This window comes from Hyaena hyaena, unplaced genomic scaffold, assembly GCF_003009895.1.
Source record: "Hyaena hyaena isolate Hyena2069 unplaced genomic scaffold, ASM300989v1 scaffold_137, whole genome shotgun sequence".
Taxonomy (NCBI): domain Eukaryota; kingdom Metazoa; phylum Chordata; class Mammalia; order Carnivora; family Hyaenidae; genus Hyaena; species Hyaena hyaena.
In genome coordinates, this window is record NW_024080769.1 from 1,180,347 (window position 1) to 1,205,480 (window position 25,134).

The 25,134-nt window shown below is 38.2% G+C and overlaps 1 protein-coding gene across 1 annotated transcript in view; it reads right to left on the bottom strand.

The window, feature by feature from the left end:
• Positions 1 to 357: 357 nt before the first annotated feature.
• Positions 358 to 25,134, bottom strand: part of TSPAN3 (tetraspanin 3) — a 30,560-nt gene continuing 5,783 nt past the window's right edge. Inside the window, exons 2-7 of the mRNA XM_039238258.1 lie at positions 16,374 to 16,565; positions 16,080 to 16,154; positions 10,486 to 10,587; positions 9,433 to 9,585; positions 8,855 to 8,938; positions 358 to 1,253 (exon numbers count right to left, since the gene is read on the bottom strand). Of these exons, the coding sequence (XP_039094189.1) occupies positions 1,161 to 1,253; positions 8,855 to 8,938; positions 9,433 to 9,585; positions 10,486 to 10,587; positions 16,080 to 16,154; positions 16,374 to 16,565 (699 nt within the window). The 3' untranslated portion in view covers positions 358 to 1,160. The remainder of the gene's footprint in view (positions 1,254 to 8,854; positions 8,939 to 9,432; positions 9,586 to 10,485; positions 10,588 to 16,079; positions 16,155 to 16,373; positions 16,566 to 25,134) is intronic.

A 25,134-nucleotide genomic window follows, 5' to 3' on the forward strand; every position in this document is an offset into this window, starting at 1 on the left:
AGGAAGTTGCCTTTGACCTCTCTGGGTACCTCCTTTGGGCACTCAATTTTTTGTTACTACAATCATTGCACTGTATGGAAATTATCTGCTTCTGTATATAGTCCTATAATAGGACTCCACATTCCTCGAAGACAAGGAGCATCATCAACGTATGCCCAGTGTCATGCACATGCTTAGGTGTTCATATCTGTAGAATATACAGGACTGAATAGCATCTCTGGTTTTTTGGAACCCAAGGCCTTTAGAATTTGGCAACTGATAAAACACATGCAAATCATGTAGACATACACCAACACTTAAAACATTACACTGCTGCTCAGGAACTGAAGTATCCCCAAATAATTAAAAAATACATGCTGAGGGGTGATACAGAGTTTATTGAATTAGATCCTTCTATTTACAACTGAGATCACATCTACATACTATTTTGCTAGTCTACATGGGTACATTAATCCTAATGAGTTTAGACTTATGATGAATGGGCTCAGTCATACAAAAACACACACACACACTCACACTAATTGCTTTAAAACAGTAGTGCATACATTATACTCCTCCTATAAAGCCAGCTTTGATTAAAAACTGCTAGTTTCAAAGATCAGTCTGATTTTGAAGATGAACCAAGAGACACATTGTATGATTCTAAAATCTATTTTAGCAATTTTATACAGTTGCTATCTTATTGGACTATAGTATATGTTTTTTAAAAGGACACTGATGAGGGGCACCATCTGGTGTTAACTTTAACCACAGCTGGTTTCCTCCCCCTCCCCCCAAAAACGTCTGGCCAAGGGTTCTCCATCGTGAAGACTAAAAGGGCCTCGGGATACTCCAGTAGCAGCCCCATTACTGCATGGAGGCAACAGAAGGAGGCCCAAGCCCTCCTTTAATTCTCCCACACTATGCAACCTGTAAATGGTTCTGAATTAGAACATATACCGCCATACTTAAAAACTTAGGGACGTGGAGAGTCAGCTAGAATAGGGAAAAACAAAGTCATAGGTGGGTAAGGAAGTAGGTGGGTACATGAAGAGCCAAGCTGCTTTGTCCAACAACTGTGTGCTTTAACTAAATGAACTCAGAGGCCAATGCAGTAGACCTGGCTCAATTCACCTTCCAAATCAGAACAAGACTAAAAAGCTCAGGCTTGCATTTTTCTACTATGCATAGGTTCCGCCGGTGATGAGGAGCTCATAAGCGGGATCTCTACTCCTTCTGCACAATACGATGCATGCACACAGCATGCCCAGCAGCTGTGGGAAGAAAACAACAGGGAAAAAAGAAAGCTCAAGACCCTCTCAGAGCAAGTGTTTAATTTCTTTGTTGGCGATGGAGCTGTTTCAAAGTTCAATGATTTCAAATCATCAAAAAAGCAGTAACAACAGTAATAAAGGCAATTTCTAATGAATACATTATCTTTTTAGGAACTGTTTAAATACCAACTTTTAGTTTCCCTGCCTCACCCCTAAGAACAATCCATGAAGAGGAGAAACAGAAGGCTCTCCTCCTGCCATCCCGACTCTCAACTGACAACAGTGCTCTAAAAAAAGAACTTTCTCAATGATGGAAATATTCCATATCTGAGTTGTCAAATATGGTAGCCACTAGCCACATGGGGCTACTGAGCACCTGAAATATAGCTAGTGCAACTAATGAGTTATGTTGTTTGTTTTTTTTTTTTTAATTACTCTAAACTTGGACATATATGGCTGGGTAGTGTCTATCATAATGGATGGCAAAGGTCTAGGGAGTGGAATGACCAAGACTGTGCATTTAGGATACTTACTGGTGGTCTTTTTAGATATCTGGATTTGGGGACACAGGTTTTATTAATAACCCACAAAATTCAGTACACACATGAACATTCAAAAGCCTTATGGTGGAAAACCAATCAATTGGTTTGAAAGTTTTTGTTTCTTTCATAATTATTTACTATTTTTGAAATCCAGATTTGGCTCTGTGGTATTACATACATATTACTTTCTAAAGGTCACTCTTCCTTCATCAGTTAAGCCCTAATCCTTCTGTGGCAGCAAGCCAGAATTGTAATAAAGTCATGCCATGTTATTTTGAATAAGCAAGAGTATTAAGTGGGATTAAAGAGAAAACGATTCTAGAATTTTTGACCTGGCTTCTTACAAAATATAAATAGTAACCAAAGAGCTAAATGAGAGTAAGTTAATTTGCTGTTCTAACTTTTCATAACGGTCTCAGTTATTTGATTTTCAAAGGCAGGGCTTTCTGTACATACGGGGTCAACCAATTTCAACAAAATGTACCAAATCCATAAACAGGCTCTGAATGCTTGAAGTGAAAGATTACTAATGAGACACATACACAGAGAATAAGGATGTCCTCAAATTGAATCTCCATATAAAGTCACAAATTCCAATTTCTGCCCTCAACTAGCTCATATTCTACCCATTCAAGATATGTATTTGCTGCTGAAATCCATCAGTTTCATTATATCAATATTTGCTGAGTGCAGTAATAGCACAAAACACCTTGAAGACATTTTAAAAGTGGATATTGTCAAAAATTTAGTAAATATCTTTAGCCAGTTCTAGACATGTTTAGTATCTAATTCCTAAAGAATTACAGTTCCATTCATTATACATCATCAAAACATTTTTATAACAGCTATAAAATCAAATACAGTTATGTTCCCAGGCAATGTTAAATTGAGCAATAAAAATGCTAAGCTCAGAAATTACTGATTTTTTGGAAAAAAATCTCTCTTCCCATCCCACTTTCCTCACATTCCTTTCAGTTGGTTAACTTCTACTGAAGGAGTCAGCACTCACAAATGGGATCTGAAATAAGTATCATTTCTTTTCCTGACTTTTATTTCAACTAAGTCAACTTGTACTGATTTAAAAACAATTAAATAAGCTTGATAAAACCCTACTCATACTTGGGGATGAGTCTGTTTATGAACATTAAGCTCTACATATAACTTCTTACATTCCAAACCTCATCACTAAGTGCTACAGGCCCACTTCCACAGCTCTGCTATACTGAAATTTCACGGATATATTAAAATTTTCCAAAAACAGACTTGGAAATATTTTAGTTCTAGGGTTTTTTTCTTGCAATAAAAATTTGCCCGGCAATATTCAAGTCATGAGAACTAATCTGCATTTAGTCTAAATATAACACCAAGCAACTGCAAAAAATGACTGCTAAATACAGAGCAAATGGTGTTTAAAAAATTGACTGCCAGGGATTAAAATATTCTAGAATATACTATGTAGGGGACATTATGGGCAAATAGGTATTGTTATACAAGGTTTTGGAACTGCATACTGGAAACACCCCTGAGAAATATTTGGATATCTGTATCAAAAAGTCACTTATAGGGGCACCTGAGTGGCTCAGTCGGTTGGTTAAGTGTCCGACTTCAGCTGAGGTCATGATCTCCCGGTTCCATGGGTTCAAGCCCGGTGTCGGGCTCTGTGCTGACAGCTCAGTGTCTGGAGCCTGCTTTGGATTCTAGGTCTCCCTCTCTCTCTGCCTCTTCCCCATTTGTGTCTTCCCCCTCTCTAAAATAAATGAACTTAATAGGGTGGGTGGCTTAGTCGGCTGAACGTCTGATTTTGGCTCAGGTAATGATCTCACGGTCCACAGGTTTGAGCCCCACATCGGGCTCTGTGCTGACAGCTCAGAACCTGGAGCCAGCTTCAAATTCTGTGCTTCCCTCTCTCTGTGTTTCTCCCCCACTCATGCTGTCTCTCTCTCAAAAATAAATAAAAATATTTTAAAATTTAAAAAATATTTATAAGATAAATGAACTTAGAAAAAAGTCACTTATACATTGACTCCTCAACTTCATACCTACAAAGTTTTGCTATAGACTTTGTACATGCATACAAAGGATATTCACTACTTGCAGTTTTGTAATAGCAAGTCATATATAAATGCCCATTAATGTAGATTAGATGAACTATAAAGTGTGCCCCCAAATGGAACACTATGCAGCTACAGTCAAACATAAGAAGGAACCAGGGGTGCTGGGTGGCTCAGTCCGTTAAGTGTTTTGATTCTTGATTTCAGCTCAGGTTATGATCTCACAATTTGTGAGCTCAAGCCCCGCATAGGACTCCCTGCTGACAGCATGGAGCCTGCTGGGGATTCTCTTCCCTCCCCCCCCATCCCGCCCCATCCCTCTTCTGCTCGCATTCTCTCTCTCCCTCAGAAAAAACAAACAAACAACACAAAAAACAAAGGAACCAAAGGTTACATACCATATGGTTCCATTCATATAATATTTTGAAATGACAAAATTTTAGAAATGGAGAACAGATTAGTGGTTGCCCAAAGTATGGGGGAAGGAGGCACAGGACGGAGGTGGGTACCATTAGCTGCAAACAGGTACCAGGCAGAATCTCTGTGGTGTTAGAACTGTTCAGTATCTTGATCATGGTGGTGGATACAGGAACCCACCAGGTCATAAAACTGTACAGAACCAAATATACATAAACAGAAATAAAAAAATCTGAATAAATTGGTGGATTGTGTAAGTGCCAATACTCTCATTGTGATATACTACAGTTTTGCAAAATATTACCACCAGTGGGAAACTGGGCAAGGTGAACAAAGATTAGTCTATATTACGTCTTAAAAATGCATGTACATAGGGGTGCCTGGCTTACTCAGCTGGTGGAGCATGCAACTCTTGATCTTGGGGTCATAAGTCTGAGCCCCATAATGGGCTAGTTTACTTAAAAAAAATACATGTGAATACACAATTATGACAATTTTATAAAAGAGCAAGGTAGAAAACTACATTACCATAAGCTTCTATCTGCATAAAATGTATTTATGTGCTAACCAAAACTACTTCTGGAAAGATATACAGAAAACTGGTTATCAGTGGTTAACACTTGAGGGGGGACTGGGGAGAATGGTCTCAGGAACTAGGGTAAAACTGAGAGGGAAACTTATATTTTACTAAATTTATATAATCTGAAAAAAATTCTATCACCCTCCCGTGCTCATGCTCGCTCTCTCTCCTAAATAAAAACGTTAAAAAAAAAAAAAAATTAAAAAAAAAAAAAAAAAGGGGGGCACCTGGGTGGCTTAGTCGGTTAAGCATCCGACTTTCGCTTAGGTCATGATCTCGCGGTTCGTGGGTTCGAGCCCCGCGTCGGGCTCTGTGCTGACTGCCAGCTCAGAGCCTGGAGCCTGTTTCAGTCTGTGACTCCCTCTCTCTCTGACCCTCCCCTGCTCACGCTGTCTCTCTCTCTCTCTCCTAGAAATAAATAAAACATTTAAAAAAAAAAAGATAACAAAATAAAAGGACACCTGGCCAGCTCATCTGGTTGAGTGTGTGACTCTTGATCTCAGGGTTGTGGGTTGGCACCCCAACTGGGTCCAGTGGAGATTACTTTAAAAAAAAAAAAAAAGGCTAACAAAATAAGAAGTGTAGCAAAATCCTAAAAATCTTTCTCTTACATTAAAAAATCCTGTTATAACAATTAACTAGTATTTTTCAGGGTTTGTTTTTTTTTTTTTTTTTTATCATTTTGGTCCTACTCAAACCGAGATCATTTAACTAGACTAGAACAAGGGTCAGCATATGTTTTCTCAAAGGGCAATATAGCAAATATTTTAGGCTTTGTGAACCAAGAGACAAAACTGGGTCTCTGTCACAACCATGCAACTCTGCCACTCTAACACAAAAGCAGTCACAGATAATGCATAAATGAGTGTGGCTAACACAAAAAATAGGTAGGAGGCTAGACTGGCCCACAGGGCCTATTGATGGCCAATATATGAACTATAGCCTTTTATCAGTAAATTAGGTTCATGAAAACATTTCTTCTTAAATTAACTTTCATGCCTTAGAACTTCAACAGAATGCAGCTTAATGGTACCACAAAGAACTCTCAAATTCAAAGGAGACAATGCTTCCAACAGCTTTGATACACCACTACCAGAAATTATCTTTCAATCTTTAACATTTTTTTTAAATTTTTAATGTTTTTTATTTATTTCTAGGAGAGAGAGAGAGAGAAAGACAGGGTGAGCAGGGGAGGATCAGAGAGAGAGGGAGACACAGAATCTGAAACAGGCTCCAGGCTCTGAGCTGGCAGTCAGCACAGAGCCCAACGCGGGGCTCAAACCCACGAACCGCGAGATCATGACCTAAGCGAAAGTCGGACGCTTAACCGACTAAGCCACCCAGGCACCCCAACATTATTTTTTAAGTTTTATTTACTTAAGTAATCTCAGGGTCATGGGATTGACCCCAGTGGGCATGGAGTATACTTAAGAATCTTTCTCTCCCTTTGCCCCTTCCTCTCAAAAAAGAAACAAACAAACAAAGAGTAATCTTTGCACCGAACATGGGGCTCAAAATCACAATCCCAATATCAAGAGTTACATGCTCTTCTGACTGAACCAGCCACGCACTAACATTATTTAAAACTGTATTTCCTATGATAGCTCTTAACTTTCCCACTTTAAAACCTAAAGGAAAGTACCAATGATATTTCAATGTTATTACACTATGTATTTTTATTAAGCTGAAGTGTCAATTAACTGTTAGGTTTCATAACAGAATTGAGGAATTTAATCTTTTGAAAACTTTAATTCTTCACTTTCTAATTGGAGGTAGAGTACAATGGGCCAGGGTTCAAGCTTCAGTGATGGTCATTAGTCATACTATCCTTGCTCCGCCCCTCATTTTCAAGGCCTTTAAGACAAAGGAAACAGGGACTGGAGACTCTCCAGGTGTCCTTCTAGCTCCAACTTTCTCTATCGGGATGGGCATAAAAGTACCTTTTTTGGGTTATTTTTGTCTTTGCTCTGGTTCTCCAAACCCAGGGCACCAATCTACATCAGATTTTCAGTAGCAAATGTTTAGGTACTCTTTATAGTTTTATAGGTACTCTTTTAAAAAAGAAAACATATTGAGGAAAATTCTTTCATTATTTCTAATGTATGTTTTTTTTCCCCTTAAAACCAAAGTTTTAAAATTTTCAAAACCACTAGAATTTGAGTCTGTGAAAGCTCTGAATCCTTGACTTAGTTTTGCTGAACTAAACGCATCAAATCTTTATTAGATATTACTTAAATCAGGGTAATTTAAGTATAAAATGCATATGAGAAGGCATACTTAAAAAGACTAGTTAAAATATTTATTAGCCCCACTGAAAAATATTTAATGAAGAAATATCCACCAGGTTAATAAGCTTAACAAGATGAGGGATGTAGCTAAAGTAACGACATGCATCAGTCTTCCTTATATATGCTGTGTATTTCAGGAGCACAAGCACCTTAAGCAGTTTTAAAGCCTTTTTTTTTTTTGCTTCATGCTAGTATATGCTGATTTATTAACACAAATAGGATAATTAAGAATGCACAGACCAGAATTTCACTTGGGAAGAGAGACCTCCTTCATGTTTCATTATTTTTAGCTAAATGAATGTGTTTGCACAATCAAAATATGAAATACATCCCTGCTGATCAACACACTACTGCTATGCTGAGCCAAAAAGTAAATGCTGAGAAGGGCAGAGCTGTTTGAATACCAGCAAAGTAAACAATCACCTTTTTGCCATTTTAAAAGGCATTTCTCATTAAATACACTAAGTTTTCTTCAAATATACAGACAGCAGGCAATCCAAGCAACTTACCTTTAAACTAGCAATTAACGTTGGTTTTATCTAACAATTAAAAGATACCTACACTTTCTTAAAATAGATTCTAGGCCTGAAGCATATTTCAAAAGCAACCAAAAGAACACTCTGAGAACTAGATCTGACACGAAGGATTCTCAATCATTTTAATTTTTTTTAAAGTATTCATTTATATTTGAGAGAGAGAAACAGTGCACAAGTGGGGGAGGGGCAGAGAGAGATGGAGACGGAACCTGAAGCCAGCTCCTGGCTCTGAGCTGTCAGCAGCACAGAGCCCAACATGGGACTCAAACCCACGAACTGAGAGATCATTCTCTGAGCCCCTCGAATTCTTAATCATTTTAAACTGTTGGTTATTTTCAGTTGTAAGATTCCTCAAAGATGTTCTTCTAACAGAATCCCTAAGATACAGTGTATACACATGTGAAACTAGCAGTGTAGGTAGTAGTACAGAGCAGAAATATAACTCTTATTTGTTTTCAGGTGAGGGGTAAGGATGTGGGTGGAAGGGAGTTTTTGGTGGGGGAGGGAGGAAGGAGTAGATAAAGTGAGAGGTAATTAAACATATGCCATTATGAGGTGGGAAAAGACTGTTTTCACTGGTAGGAGTTGGAGTTGGAAAGACAAGTTCCTTTGGATGTGCCAAGTGATGTCACAGACTCCTTGATGGCTGTCAGTCTGATAAAACTAAGTCCACAAATAAAGAAGAGGTTAGAACCTCATTTTTACTTGATCTTTTCTGTAAAACAATGAAATTGCTCCTATCAGCATAAGAGTCTAATGTAGTAGGCGTGCTTGATGTACATATATGGACAGAAAAATAAGAACAAGAAATAGTACAAAAGGACTGAAATAAAGCTTTCCATTTCCAAAGTGAAATAAAGCAGTACAGTTTTTAAAAATCCTGTGAAGTTCTATTAAAATACCTTCCAAGAATACATTAGGACAATAGTATGTATTTTTGAACAGGCCATTCACTAATCAAGAAAGTAAAGCAGAGTCTCCTCAAACCTAGAGATCTCTGGTTTCTTGGAACCATTATGGATCTATGACTAGAGACAGGAAATGGAAGAGGTTGGAAACTGATAGCTGGTACCTCAATGACTTCCAAGTTATCTATATACACAAAGATTAACTGCACTTAATGATTAAAACCATTCATGGATGACATCAGAGAATGAGCACACTCTGATAACAATCCCTGTGCTTACCTGAATAGCTGCAAATGCCAGTGCTGCCCAGATAACATGCATCATGATTTCTTGTAGCTTCTTCACAACCAGAGCCTCACATCCCTGAAACACACAAAGTCATCTTCAATAGAAGTCTTTTTTAAAAGTGAAATCTGTAAGGTTACATATCACTACTCAATAGCAGAAGTGGAAATAACAGAAACCCAAAGAAGGAAAGACAATGCATTTATTTATTTTTATTTATTCATTTTTGAGAGAGAGAGAGAGCATGAGCAGGGAGGGTCAGAGAGAGAGGGAGATACGGAATCTGAAACAGGCTCCAGGCTCTGATCTGGCTGTCAGCACAAAGCCCGACAAGGGACTCAAACCCACAAACTATGAGATCATGACCTGAGCTGAAGTCAGATGCTTAACCAACTGTGCCACGCAGGCGCCCCAGAAAGACAATGTATTTAAAAATAATTTACAGTAACATAAAACAGCATTAAAGACAAGCAAAGAGCATAGAAAAGAAGTTCTAGGTAAAGATAATTCACAGAGAGAACCAGGTTACCAAGCTAGACAGATTCAAGTCTTGGCCAAGAAACCAAACTTACCTCTGCATAGAGGTCGGAGGGGTGGGCCAGACTGCCATTACAGCTGCTGGCAGTCTCTCTGCAGCAGCTAAGAGGGACACTCTGGTTTTTGGTTTCTTTGAACCAGTCTGTATTTTCCCAGTCTGAATAGTTGTGAATTCCACAACAGTGCAGCTAGTGGGGAAGAGAATAGACTTATTAGTCCTCCCAAGACACATGTACCCATGTTGAACTTGAAAATTCTGTGCACTGTAGAACTTTAAGCTACTCTGGACAAGTGAAATCCAATACAATTTTTTGCAGTGAAAGGAATGTTCTAGGTTTATGTTCAACATGGTAGCCACTAGCCACCAGAGGCTACTGAGCACTTACAATGTGGCTTGGGTGACTAAAGAACTGAAGGTTAAATTTTATTTTAAATAGCCACATATGACTAGTACCTTTAGAACCTATACATCAAAAGCATTACTATCCACAAGGGGTAATTTATAGCTAAGAAAAATCTTCCTATCTTACATGTTAAATATCTGGTTCTGAGTTAAGTATTATTTCCAATGATAACATGTTTCAAATATTTTCTCCGGAATGTCTAGGATTTGCTTTAAGATAATCTAGCAAAAGATACATGGGGTAAAAGATGAAATAAGATGAACAAAAAATTGAAAATTTTGAAGTAGGTTTATGGATACAAGGATCTACTATTCTAGTCTCTCTACCTTCACGTATTTGAAATTATCCGTAATTTTTTAAACAGTTTTGTCTATTATCTTTTCTGGTCTTGCTTTCTAAAGGTATATGAAAACCCCTTACCTCCTCTGAAGTCCCTTGAGGATCCCATGTTTCCTGTGACACATACCTCTCTTCCATTATCACCTTTCTGACTAATTACTTTTTTGGTAAAAAGTTACTAGGTGATAGTGGAAGAAACTTCTCAAGGGTGAAGGTGAAAATATTAGACACAGCATGAAGCGATGAAAATACATGTTTAATTTACATAGTAATGAGCTTAGTTCGTTTAAGGCTGACCCAACAGTGACTGGCCCTCACAAACAAATTCACCTCAAGAGAGCTCACCTGTCTCTGTACATAATCAATAGCCCGGCTAGCAGCATCAGGGTTCGTTCCATTGTAGGTCTTATACACTTTCTGAATGCTGCGATCAACCTCATTTTCCACCTGAATCAAAACAAAGAATTCGGTCCCTTAAAAATACTGGTAAAAGTAACATTTGTCAAAGGCTCCAGCTAAGATACCTGACATGTATGCAGAGTTGCTAGATATCTTTGTGAATTTCTTTTAAGAAAAAAAATGTTCTCCCTTCCTGTCTCCAGAGATTCAGGTAAAAATTCAGACATATTACAACACACATTAAAATCATTCAAAGAGAAGACTGTGCAAGATAGCAGATTAACAATCTATTCAAGATGGAGAAAGCAGCTGAACCCTGAGACAGATGTCCTAAATTATAAATGAACTGCCTTTCTTTTCAAATAAGCTTTCAGTAGGTTGGACTTACTCATTTTCATTTCCCAAAGTGGATTTAAAAAAAGTAAATTAGGGGTGCCTGGGTGGCTCAGTCGGTTAAGCATCCGACTTCAGCTCAGGTCATGATCTCACGGTCCATGGATTTAAGCCCCGTGTCAGGCTCTGTGCTGACTGCCAGCTCAGAGCCTGGAGCCTGTTTCAGATTCTTTATCTCCCTCTCTCTCTGACCCTCCCCTGCTCATGCTGTTTCTCTCTCAGAAATAAATAAAACATTTTAAAAAATTAAAAAAAAAACAAAATAAAGACTTCCCACATGATACTTTTAGAATACCAACATACTTTCCATTTAATTTATTCAATGTTTACATTTAGCCAAATACACAAAAGTAATCAGCAGGTGAAAAAAATCAGTCCTTACAAGTGGCATTTTATGAAAAAGGTGCAGTTCAATGTTTTATGAATGAGGAGACAGGAAGTAAACTGTTCATAACTTATTGCTGTTAATCACTAAAGTGGCAAGAAAAGTACCATTTAGTAAAATCTGTTTGTACCAGATCTCCTTACCCTTCTAAGATGATTAGACCTACTTAGTAATTTTAACAGTTATGTGATTCAACTATAAAGTTGATAACCAGTAGGGGTAAACCCAATACATTCATTTTGGGGCATAGTTGCCTGGTACTTTATGTATCAATGATTTAAAAATTAGATTGGCATATTATGCCTCTGATTTAAAACTATAAAAATATAAATTACAGTAAGAATATGTCTGTCTTTTTTTTTAAGTTTATTTATTTTTGAGAGAGAAAGAGAGGCAGAGAGAGAGGGAGACAGAAAATCCAGGAGAGTCCAACATGGGACTTGAACTCACAAACTGTGAGATCATGATGACTTGAGCTGAAATCAAGAGTGAGTGCCTCTATTATGGCTGTATCACAGCCCTAACGTTATACTCCAATTAATTAATTAAAGGCCTTAAATGGTACTGTAGGTGGAAAGCAAAAACAGGCAAAATAGAATGACGAAAGAAAAGAAACGGAGGTGACTAAGAGAGAGGAAAGAGGGGCAAGAAGGGAGTGGCTGGCAACTGCTGCCGTGGTGTTCAAGTTGGCAGGACCCTCATTCATCAGCATGGGCACAAAAGGTAGGATCTCAACTCATAATCACCTACTTCTATGTCCAAAAAAAGGCTTTTTTAAAAAAGTGGCAATAGAAAATGAAGTCCTCAATTTAGTTCTAAAAAAGGAATCAGAAAATGTATATTTCCCCTCCCATACAGGGAATTTATGGGCTGAGGAAATATGAACAAACTTCTCATTCTGAGGTAATTTAAAGAAAGTTAAATGCTTACAAATTAAAATAGTAGAACACTTTGCTATAATAAATAAGACTAGAAGTCTTGACTTATAATTTTTTTTCATTCAATAGATCCACCAATTAATAAATTTATTATGCCAGGTGTCTTGCCACTGCTGGACAAAGATGACTACCTTGCCCTTAAGAGGTTCAGAATCTCCAGGCTAGATCTTTAAAAGATACACTGTAATAGAATCCAACAAGGGGAAAACCGAGAAAACTATCTTGTCGAGAAATTATTATTTGCTTGTTGATTTAATGTATCTATTATCCTTCCTCAAATGAGGAAAGTGAGGGGCGCCAGGGTGGCTCAGTCGGTTGAGCGTCCGACTTCGGCTCAGGTCATGGTCTCACGGTTCATGGGTTCGAGCCCCGCATCGGGCTCTGTGCTGACAGCTCAGAGCCTGGAGCCTGTTTCAGATTCTGTGCCTCCTTCTCTCTCTGATCCTCCCCTGCTCATGCTGTCTCTATCTCTCTCTCAAAAATAAATAAAATATTAAAAAAAAAAGAGGAAAGTGAATTATGATCAGATATTACAACAGCCTCTAATTTAAGCTCCAGAAGGATTTTACAAAGGGATACAACATCTCCCCCATGTGAACAGTCACTAGGGTATGCCTATAAAGTTTAGTTAAGGATTAGCTGGAAATTCTGCATGAACAAATCAATCAAATATAGTAGCCTGGGGTTAGAGGTAGGCCTGGATGATTCAAATTCTAGAATGAATCCTTCCTTCAACCGAGAGCTGAAATGTAATGTAGATGATCGTGAATATAGCATGTCTTGGGTAGAGAATATTACATGATAGTAGAAAAACCCTTTGGCTGATCTCTACCCTTTGGAGTCCAGAAATTTATGTTATATAATTTATTAATTTATATATATAAAATCCCTGTGTTGTTCAAAGGTCAACTGGGTGAGCTGGGTATATGTATATGGCTATCCATATATATATGTTTGTCAAATACAGATGTGAAATCCAAGTAGGCCATCTATGATTCTGACAAGGTTCTAAAACCATTTCTCTTGAATATTTGTGGAACGAAAGGACCTAATCATGACCCTCAATTGACTTTCACATCTAAGGAACATCATGTTGTTGTTGCTGTTTTCATTGTTATCCCACATGTAAAAATTAGTGGTAAATGCAGCCGTACTGTATTTAACAAATGGAGAAGCCTCCCATGCATGCAGAGGAGTCGTTGGTTGGTTAACTGAGAAAGTCCATAAAAATCACAGACTTTTAAAAAAAGTAAACATTTTCAGGGCACCTGGGTGGCTCAGTCAATTAAGTGTCCAACTCTTGATTTCAGCTCAGGTCATGATCTCACGGTTGTGAGTTCGAGCCTCACATCAGGCTCTGTGCTAGTGCCGAGACTGCCCTCCCCTGCTTACCCCTTTTGTCTTTCCCTCAAAAATAAATAAATAAAACTTTAAAAAAAGTAAACATTTTAATTTAGCTTAAAGCACAGAAATGATATTTCACACCAATCTTACAATGCAAGCCTGTCTTTTCTTTGCATAGGATCCACTGATCTTTATCATTTGTTCTGCACAAATCACATCCTTAATATACTGACAGTGACTTCCAGTTTTGGTTTCTTTAAACTGCAAAGACATTGCAGCACAATCAAAGTGTAGAATTCTACTAAATATTAATAAATTTTCCCTAAACTTTTATAGTAATTGTACTCACAGCTGATTTGATCAAAAATGTTTTGTGACTGAGGCACCTAGGTGGCTCAGTTGGTTAAGCGTCCAACTCTTGATTCTGGCTCAGGTCACAACCTCACAGTTTATAAGATAGAGCCCTGGGTTTGGCTCGGTGCTAACAGCACAGAGCCTCTTGGGGATTCTCTCTCTCCCACTTTCTCTGCCCTTCTCCCACTCACACACAGTCTCTCAAAATAAATAAACTGGAAAAAAAAAAAAAGCTGTAGTGAACTACTTGCTTCTAGAAATTATTCAATTTTCTTTTTTTCATGTACTCATTTTTTCAGACTTAATCAATATTTAATTAACCACATAATTACACTAACAAGTACTTGGGATTACACTTGATCAGGCCTAATAGCTCTCAGCAAGACCTGGTTCCTTTGCCATGTTCTGTCACAGAACTTTCCTCTACAGAATCCATGTATATTGAATTCCATCTTTGCATCTGCTTCTCACAAGACCCCAACTGACACAGTACACGATACATTGTAGAAAAAATTACTGTAGTAGAAAAATACATAAAAACTGAAATGAATACTCAATTAAGCTTGCAGGAGACTTCCTGAGATCAGAATCCACATTAAACACAATCTTTGACAGCTATATAGGTAACTTCAATGGAAAGAACTGTTCAGAAAAAAGAGCCTGAAATGTGGCAGTATTCTTAAACATAAAACAAAAACTCAGTTCTCTAGAACTTAATCTTTATTAAGGTAAGAAACTGGACTTGTGTGTTTACTAAATGTGTTTCTTTTTTTTTTTTTTAAATTGAGGTATAACTGACATCTAACATTATATTAGTTTCGGCATGATTCAATTTTTTTATATGGCAAAATGGTCACAATAAGTCTAATTAACTCCTTTACATATAATTATGTATGCATAATTATAAAAATTTTTTACTGTGATTAGAGAACTTTTAAAATCTCTCTTATCAACTTTCATATATGCATTAGAGTATTACTAACTTTAGTTGCCATGCTGTACATTACATTCCCATGACTTACTTTATAACTGGAAGTTTGTACCTTTTGACTCCTTTCACCCATTTCGCCAAAGCCCCCAGGTCTGGCAACCACCAGTCTGTTCTCTGTGCAATTTCTTTCTTTTATTTTTTTAATGTTTATTTATTTCAGAGAGAGAGAAAGAGACACAGAGAGAGAGAAGGAGGGGTAGATGGGGAATGTACAAAGGATCTGAAGAAGGCTCTCTGCTGACAGCAGCCAGTCTGATGAGAGACTTGAACTCACAAACTGTGAGATCATGACTGAGCCAAAGCCAGACACTCAACTGACTGAGCCAGTTAATTAATTTCTAATTAACTTTAGATTTTTTTTTAAGTTTATTTATTTATTTGGAGTGAGAGACTGAACGGGGGAGGGGCAGAGAGAATCTCAAACAGGCTCCACGCTATCAGCACAGAGCCCAACACAGGGCTTGATTCCACAAACCGTGAGATGATGACCTGAGCTGAAATCAAGAGCCGGATACCTAACTGACTAAGCCACCCAGGTGCCTCAACTTTAGATTTTTAAAGCAGTGACTAAACTCAAGGCAAAAGAAAATGTTTACTCTGATAAAATGAGTTTGTTCTACTTCACCTGAAACACTTAAACCGCCTTTTAAAACACATGCACTACATCAACTGATGAATGGATCAAAAAGATGTGGTTTATCTATACAATGGCATACTACATGGCAATGAGAAAGAATGAAATCTAGCCATTTGAAGCAACGTGGATGGAACTCGAGGGTGTTATTATGCTGAGCGAAATAAGTCAGGCAGAGAAGGGCAGATACCATATGTTTTCATTTGTAAGTGGAACAAGAGAACCTTAACAGAGGACTGTGGGGGAGGGGAAGGGGAAAAAAAGAGTTGGGAAGAGGAAGGGAGGCAAACCATGGGAGACTCTTGAATGCTGAGAACAAACTTGGGGCTGACAGGGATGGGGGGAGGAGAAGGGGGGTGATGGGCTTGGAGGGGGGTACTTTTTGGGATGAGCACTGGGTGTTATATGGAAACCAATTTGACAATAAACTATAAAAAAATAAAGGCAAAATTAGTTATATCATAAAAAAATAAAACATATGAACTACAGTAGACAACATACCTTTGCTCTGTAAACGTATCCCAAAACCACTACAACAACTTCTGTGACAAAAACCAAGAGTAGGATGATGACAAACTGTAAGGAAGGAAACATGGTCAAAAATTAAATACAAATTTTAAAAACTGATAAAAAAACAATTACCAGAGATAACTGCTAGAAGACAATTGCTAATTCTGTTTCAATTATAAGAGCCAAAGAGTCTATGGAGTTTTATGTTTAATTCAAGCCAGTAACACAAATGAAATATTCCCACATATTATGATGACACATGCAGTCAATAAAGTGCTAACTTACTGTGGCAAGTCCGCAGCGGCTTTCTCGGATTGTGGCACAGCAGCCAATTAACCCAATGATGAAAAGCAGGGCTCCTACAGCTATGATCACTACGGCAGGGATGAGAGTGTACACATCTTCAAAGAAGTGGTCATAGTCATCATAAGTGATAAAGACATAGGCTCCCACATAGCATAAAATGCCAGCTGCCCCCTGTAAAAAACATCAGAGCACTGGTAAAGTCTCTAAGCTCTGCTAGTAAAATGTTCCTACGATTTCTTAGTAAGTTATAATTTAATGAGATTTGCCATCACTTTTAAAGCCACTTATAAACTTTTTTACAGTGAAGCCAAAAAGTCTATTATTCATTAGTGAGAACATTTCTTTACTAAAGTTGAAGTTTCCCAAACACTACCTTCTTTTCAATAATTGATGGTTCAGTTAAGACCAAGAAATCATGAATCCAATAAATAATACTGACAAAAATGACCCCCCCCAACACACAACAAAGGCTTATTTGTAACTCAACTACACCTCCATCACGGATCAGTGGGGTAGTGGGGTACACCTTGGCTCACTGTAGTTGCCCTCAACGAATGAAGAAATTATGTACAAGTAGCAGAGCCAGGATTTGAACCTAGGCAATGTGAATCTAGAATCTGCATTTCTAACCTCTTGGAAAAAGAAAATATAATGATCCATTTTCAAAATAGTTTACTGTCCTAAGACTGTGAAAGAGTAAAGTCAGAAGGCTCAGTTAACTAAAGAACTTTGCAAACCCTTAGATTTGTTCTTTAGAATGGTGCTTCTCAAAATCTACAATGAATAGGAATCACCTGAGGATCTTATTAAACTGCACACTCTAATTCAGTAGGGCTGGGGTTGGGTCGGAGACTCTGCATTTCCAAGTTCCCAGGTGATGCTGATGCTACTAGTTCTCGGACTACACTTTGATAATATGGTTTTAGAGCACCTAAAGGGAAAGTGAATGCAGAAAGTCATGGAACAGAGATAGGCCTTTTTTCAGCTCTGCTCCAGATATCATTCTCCAATTGCAGAGTTTTACATGCATTCTCCTGTCACTGTCCATTTTGCTATCATTGTGTATCTGCTCAATGCCCCCTTGCTTATATGGGAATGATTAAATGCAGTGTGAGGCTAAGTGTTAAGACATTTGGTGTAATGAGCTACCATTTGTCGAGTACTTAGAGACTTTCACAACAAAAGAATTATTTCACCATCCTTTAAATTTTAACACATAGGGGCATCTGGGTGGTTCAGTCAGTTAGGCGTCCAACTCTTGGTTTTGGCTCAGGTCATAATCTCACAGCTTGGTGAGTTCAAGCCCCACATCGGGCTCTGCACTGAGAGTGGAGCCTGCTTGGGATTCTCTCTCCTCCTCCCCCACTCACACTGTCGCAGTCTCTCTCTCAAAAGAAATTTAAAAAAATTTTAATACATTAACCATTCATCTCCAAACTAGAAATCTGCAGTGATATTGGGAATATTATGAACTCTCTCAACCTAAAAACTCAAGTTTATTTATGTCTAAGAGACCCATTTAGCTTGGGCAAACCAGATCAAGACATTAGCTTGTTTAAAATTAGGATGAGGCAAATAAAGCCCCTGATGAACAAAGCTGCTCTTCCTTGCTACTCACCTCAGATTCCATTACCCTTTATACACCCTAACTGAGAGAAAACTGTTCTACCCAGCTGTACCACATATTCTCACTTCTGAACCTCTCTGCTGCTCTCTATGGAATGCCCTCTCCACATCTGCCTGAGAACTCCTTATCCTCATTAAGATGCAAATTCTTGACCTTTTCAGGTTTTCAGGCTGGACTTGGTGCCCTTTATCCACTCACCTATCACCCCCTATATGGCTCTAACAGAGCATTTTATTACAACTGTTGGAATTACCTATATCTCAGTAGACACACACACACATACACACACACCCCTGTTAGAACTACAGGTCTCAGTATACCTTTAGGGCACAAACTTTGCCCATCTGTCTTTTAGCCCTGTAACATCACCCAGCACCTAAAACGGTGTTTGGCACAATCGATCAACATTTATTGACTACAATTCATCTCATCCTTTCCCTTGAAATCACACCCCTACCCCATATTTATCATTAGCTTTGGTTTGGGTTTTTTTTCCCTCTTCAGTCTAATATGTATAGTTTTCAGTTCACCATTCAAACATGATTTGGCAACTTAATCTAGCTTACTAAATTCCTGATGGCCATCACATCTGGAAAAGATTAGTTTATAAATGCTGCACTTAGAGCAACCATGCCTGTTCCAAAGTTCTCAGAGCTCAATGACATACTTGCTTTGGGGGTATATTAAGGGTTGAAGGCAGGTATAGAAAGGGAAAAGAAGAAAAATAGCTTAACAGTTTGGGCACATTAATGATAGAAGTACATGGACCACTTAACATTCTTAATTCTTACCAAATACTACTTCTCCTGTGTAGTATAAAGAAACTATATATCTGTGAGACAGAAACATACACATATTTTGCTAAAATAAATATTTTCACTCTTCATCTGATTTAGAAGAAACCCTAAATATGAATTAATCAAATTGTGTGCTTTTTGTCTTCACTAGTCATCTTTCAATCCTTCTGATTCTTAATTTTTCTTATACTAAAAAGCAATATTTATTTCTTAAAATGCTTAATTAAAATAAACACGATGGGACGCCTGGGTGGCTCAGCAGGTAAGCAACTGCCTCTTGATTTCGGCTCATATCATGATCTCAGGGGCTCCTGAGTTCGAGCCCCGATGACCTCTTAGAGTCTCCTTCTCCCCCTCACCCACCCCACCTCTGCCCCTGCCCTGCTTGTGTGTGTGCACACTCTCTCTCCTCCTTCCTTCCTCTCAAAATAAATAAAAATTAAAAATTAAAAAATAAGTAAAAAATAAACTCCATTTTGAGCTTCTAATAAATGAAATTTTAGCCTACAGAAATATGAATGAAAACAAGATAAAACTGTAAGATACATGTACTCAGCAACTAATCTGAAGCACAGACACTGAAGTACTTGCATTTTAAATACAAAATGATGAGTTTTCCACCTAAAGAGACTCACACTTGGTGTTGTCTGGGAATGAGCCAGGGAAATGCTTCCTGTGCTGCCACCTTTCACCCAGACTGAAACACTCAACTGAAAGTGAGACTCTGAGGAAGCAGAAAAACAAACCAACAGAAGATACAATCAGACATGTAACAAATGCAATGGAAGGCTAGCAGGAGACCCCATTTGTAAGGCTGCCTGTTTTTTCCCCAATAAACTTGGGAGCAGTATCTTTTCCCAGGCTGCAAACCAGTCAACATCCAATTCACACAGCAGAGCTGAGAACATAACAGAGCTCTATTCTGAACACATAGTGGGAAACAATTTACTAGTTATACACCAAAGCGGAAACTGTGCTGATTGCTCATATGAGAGTATATAAATCAAATTACTTGTAAACACAGGATTGTTTCCTACATAGAAGACAACTTCAAAATTTTCTTTTTTTTGTAGGGTCTATATCTTAAGTTGTATAATAAACAACTTTATGAGAGGTGTGCGGGTGGCTCAGTTGGTTTAAGTGTGCGACTTCTGATTTGAGCTCAGGTCATGATCTTGCAGTCATGAGATTGAGCCCTATGTCGGGCTCAAACTAAACGTGGAGCCTGCTTGAGATGCTCTCTCTCCCTCTGTCCCTCCCCTGCCTGCTCTTTCACTCCTCAAAAATAAAAATTAAAAAAAATAAAATGGAGAAAACTCAAAGAAAAAATAAACTTATGAAGTGACAAGTTGTTTTAAAAAATATAGAGTAGATATTCTAACAATAGCTGAAGACTTAAAAACAGTAAGCAACTTTTTAAATGACATCTAACCATCAGCATGAAAGACAGTAGAGTTGTATGATAAATGGAGGGGAGGTAGTAAGTAATTCTGAACTAGTATGCATAGGGACTTTGTTGTCACACACGTTTAATATAGGAGTTATGGCTATTAGAAAGGCTAAAAGGTGAGCTGGGTTAAATCCTGCTTTTGAAGGGTCAGGATGGGATCGGGATCAAAGGATTAGGGCTTTGCAAGCAAAGCAGCTGCAGAGGGGGAGGAGGCACAACAGAAAAGGAGATGAAATGTAGAACTTGGAAGCAACTGCACTGCACTGCTTTAAGTCACTGCTGAAAACAATCCGAGCTTATAAGGAGGATTTGTGCCAGGACAGTATACTAAAAATATTCATCCTTTTTACAAAGAAGTGAAGGAAAATTTAAAGGAAAGGCTGAGGGCTGAAACTACCAAAAGAATAATTTTTTAAAAACTATTCTTCTTTATCTTTTAAAAAAATTCATGTCCTAAATTAAGTCACAGAATTTTAAAATTTTAGGAGAGCTAGTGCTTTTCTACACCATGATGTTCCTCTAAAAATACAGCTATCTTGCTATAAAATTCTGGAGAGTTCCAGAAATATTGTATTCGTTTTATCCTTATACCCTTCCACTACATACACACAAATGTAAAATCTCTTTTAAAGTAAAAAATTTTGGGGCGCCTGGGTGGCTTAGTCGGTTGGGCGTCCGACTTTCGCTTAGGTCATGATCTCGCGGTTCATGGGTTTGAGCCCCGCGTCGGGCTCTGTGCTGACTGCCAGCTCAGAGCCTGGAGCCTATTTCAAAGTCTGAATCTCCCTCTCTCTCTGACCCTCCCCTGCTCATGCTGTCTCTCTCTCTCTCCTAGAAATAAATAAAAATTAAAAAAATAAATAAATAAATAAAGTAAAAAATTTTATTCTTACACAAGACTGCTTTTTCTATAGTTTAGAAGCAATATAAACTATGGTTTTCTATAGTTTAGTTGTTTTGGGTTTTGGTGTTTTGTACTTTTCAAATCCTCTGTGAAAGAAACAGCTGATGAAATGCTGAAATCCACAAAACTACTAAATTCTTTAATTTCCTAAGGAAGAAGGAATATGAAACGAAAGGGGGCACATCAACCACAGGGAAACTTGACACTGGAATGTGGGCACTACTAAAAACCAGACTTGTTACAAGCTAGGAGATAAAATAGTTCTGCTGCGAAAAGTATACTTACATTGAAATTCAGAAGCATGAAGGTGAAAGCATTCCATAGAACATTTGGGGGAGGATACAGCAAAGAAGAACAGAAATTATTTTCTTACAGTGCTATAGTCATGGATTCATGTCCAGAAGTGGCAAGAATCAAGATGGTGTGAAGATGAGGGACCACGTGAGATCATTCAGTTAAAATCACAATGTTTGACAAGTTCTTGTCTATCTTCGTGAACTTCTCCTTCAGACTAATTTTTGCCTCAAAGAATTAACTGGTAAAGTAAAAGTGATTGGAATGTGGGGAGAGAACATCAAGAAAAGGTAAGCGGTAAACAAACCACCATGTACTCTAGACTTTGTAAGAGAACGGATTTCAAAAAGGAAGCAGAGGGTGAAAATACCAGCAGAAATCCATCTTATGTATATCTTTTAACATTTAATTCAGTTTCCTGCACAGTCATACTAATTTTTATGCACCATACTTCTCTCATGCAAGGAATCCACTGGTTATTCTGCACAGTGCATTTCTGAAAGCTTCCCCAAACTTCACCTTTGTGCCATTACAAATGTCTTAAAATCACCTTAAATCTTTTAACATTCTACATACCATAATATTCTCTAGTCCAGACATGTTTTGTTTCAACTTACTCTGATAAAATACTTCATAGCATTAAACACAATTACTTCTTTACTAAACTCCAATGCCTGTTTGTCGTTCACCAACTTTCTTACCAACTTTCAAGAAAAAAAATGACTATTCCAAAGATTTCAAATCCTCTTTCAGAAATTACATCTACTCTTACCAAGACCTGTGCTGAAGTCGGATGCTTAACCAACTGAGCCACTCGGGTGCTAAGCAGTACTCAAAGAAGTGTGAGGGTAGACTCCTACACTGTTGGTGGGAATGTAAACTGGTACAGCCCCTCTGGAAAACAGTGTGGAGGTTCCTCAGGAAACTAACAATAGAACTCCCCTATGACCCAGCAATAGCACTGCTAGGAATTTACCCAAGGGATACAGAAATGGCTGAGGCATAGGAACACATGTACCCCAATGTTCATAGCAGCTCTCTCCACAATAGCTAAAACATGGAAAGAGCCTAAGTGTCCATCAACAGATGAATGGATCAAGAAGATGTGGTTTATCTATACCATGGAATACTACATGGCAATGAGAAACAATGAAATCTGGCCATGTGTAGCAACATGGATGGACCTTGAGGGTGTTATGCTGAGCGAAATAAGTCAGGCAGAGAAGGACAAATATCATATGTTTGCACGTATAGGAGGATTAGGAGGAACTTGACGGAGGAACAAGGGGGAGAAGAAGGGCGGAAATGGTGGGGGAAAGGGAGAGAGGCAAACCATGAGAGACTCTTGAATGCTGACAAAAACTGAGGACTGATGGATGTGGGGGGGAGGGGGGGATGGGCATGGAGGAGGGCACTTTGGGGATGAGCACTGAGTGTTATGTAGAAACTAATTTGACAATAAACTATTTGTAAAAAAAAAAAAAAAAAAAAAAAAAAAGAAAGCAATCTGGCTACACATACCAGCCTTAGTATTTATGCTTTCATACCTACCTTTTCTCTAAAAGTTTTGAGAGAGAGCAAGTGAGCAAGCGCACATGCCATGTGGGAGAGGGGCAGAGAGACAGAATCCCAAGCACTAATGGTGTGGAACCCAACGCAGGGCTCAAACTCACGAACCCTGAGATCACGACCTGAGGCAAAGTCAGACGCTTAACTGACTGAGCCACCCAGGTGCCCTGCTTTCATACCTATTAATTCCACTTCTAGGAACCTATCCTGAAGAAAATAAGTCATATGGAAACAAAGATTTGTATGAAAGAGGGTACGTTCATCAAAATGTTGTAATCCTGTAACAAAATTACAGCAAAAGCAAAAGAAAAAAAACCTGGCATCTAGAGGTATACTTGATATTACAGCCTTTAAATATTTTGTTGAAAGCATAATTTAATAATATACTTGTGTTGTGGTAGGGGAAAAACATATCACATACAGACATTTAAAAAACATACTAAAATATTGTTTGTCTCTGCATGTGGAATTATGGTGGTTAGTTTGCTTTCTTAAAATACTTTTTAGTGTCTTCTTTAAAAAGCAAATATATTATTTACAATAATAAAAAGTAAAAGATTTAAAATTATATCTGGGGGCACCTGGGTGGCTTAGTCGGTTAAGCGTCCGACTTTCGCTTAGGTCATGATCTCGCGGTTCCTGGGTTCGGGCCCCGCGTCGGGCTCTGTGCTGACTGCCAGCTCAGAGCCCGGAGCCTGTTTCAGTCTGTGACTCCCTCTCTCTCTGACCCTCCCCTGCTCACGCTGTCTCTCTCTCTCTCTCTCTCTCCTAGAAATAAATAAAACATTTAAAAAAATAAAATAAAATAATATCTGAATTGAGACTTTGCTGTTCTCTCACAAGTGAATTCCACCAACATGAAACATGAATCTCTTCAACCCCAGATACTTTAGGCACCTCTGCCAATCTCCCCTGTTTTTTGTTTTTTTTTAAATTTTTTTTAATGTTTTATTTATTTCTAGGAGAGAGAGAGAGACAGCGTGAGCAGGGGAGGGTCACAGAGAGAGGGAGTCACAGACTGAAACAGGCTCCAGGCTCTGAGCTGGCAGTCAGCACAGAGCCCGACGCGGGGCTCGAACCCACGAACCGCGAGATCATGACCTAAGCGAAAGTCGGCCGCTTAACCGACTAAGCCACCCAGGTGCCCCGCCAATCTCCCCTGTTTATCACTTTTCTCTGGTATACGTGGCTTTGACTCATTTTCAGATGTTTTCTGATTACCTAATACAATTCTGATTTTTTCAGTACACATTATTCTTTTTTCGCCCCATAAATACCACCTTTCAAGGAGACCAACTGAAAAAAGAAAACATTCCAACTTAGGTTCGCAAAGTTTTCACAATAAGCCACTTCTGTCATCATTATCTACATCACTGCCATTATTATTATCATCATTCTTAAAAAAATTTTTTTTTAGTTTCTTTATTTTTTGAGAGAGCAGAAGAGGGCAGAGAGAGGGAGAGCAAGAATCCCTAGCAAGCTCCACACTGTCGGTGCAGAGCCCGATGTGGGAATCTAACTCATGAACCTAAATCATGACTTGAGCTGAAATCAAGAGTCAGACACTTAACCGACTAAGCCACCCAGGCACCCTGTTATTATTCTTAATGAAAAAAATATTTTAATCTTTTTACAGCACTATAACTTTGATGATATTCTAGGGGTCATGTTCCTAAATTCTGCTCTATTTTTATTTCTTCTGTATTCAGTTTTTTATGTCACTGTTTATCTAGTTTAACAAAATTGTTCATTTAATCCAATTTATATCTACCACTTTGAAAGACCCAAAAGTTTGGGTGGCAATGAAATTGGAGATCAACCAATTGCCAAAGTCAAATTATTTTAACAGCATGGAAACTAGCTATTTTCAGAGCATAGGGCTCCAAGGGTTATCTGAGAAGCATGGAATTTAAACATGCATTTTTTTCCTAAGACGTTCTGTCCCCACAACCTACTCTGACTATAAAAAGTGTTGGTTATTACTATAGGATCCTGGGATTCATAAACTTCATAGTTTGTCCATCCTTATGTGTTTAAACAGCAGCAGCAATTTAAGATACAATATGTTGGTATTTCCTATAAACCACCTTTAGGAAATT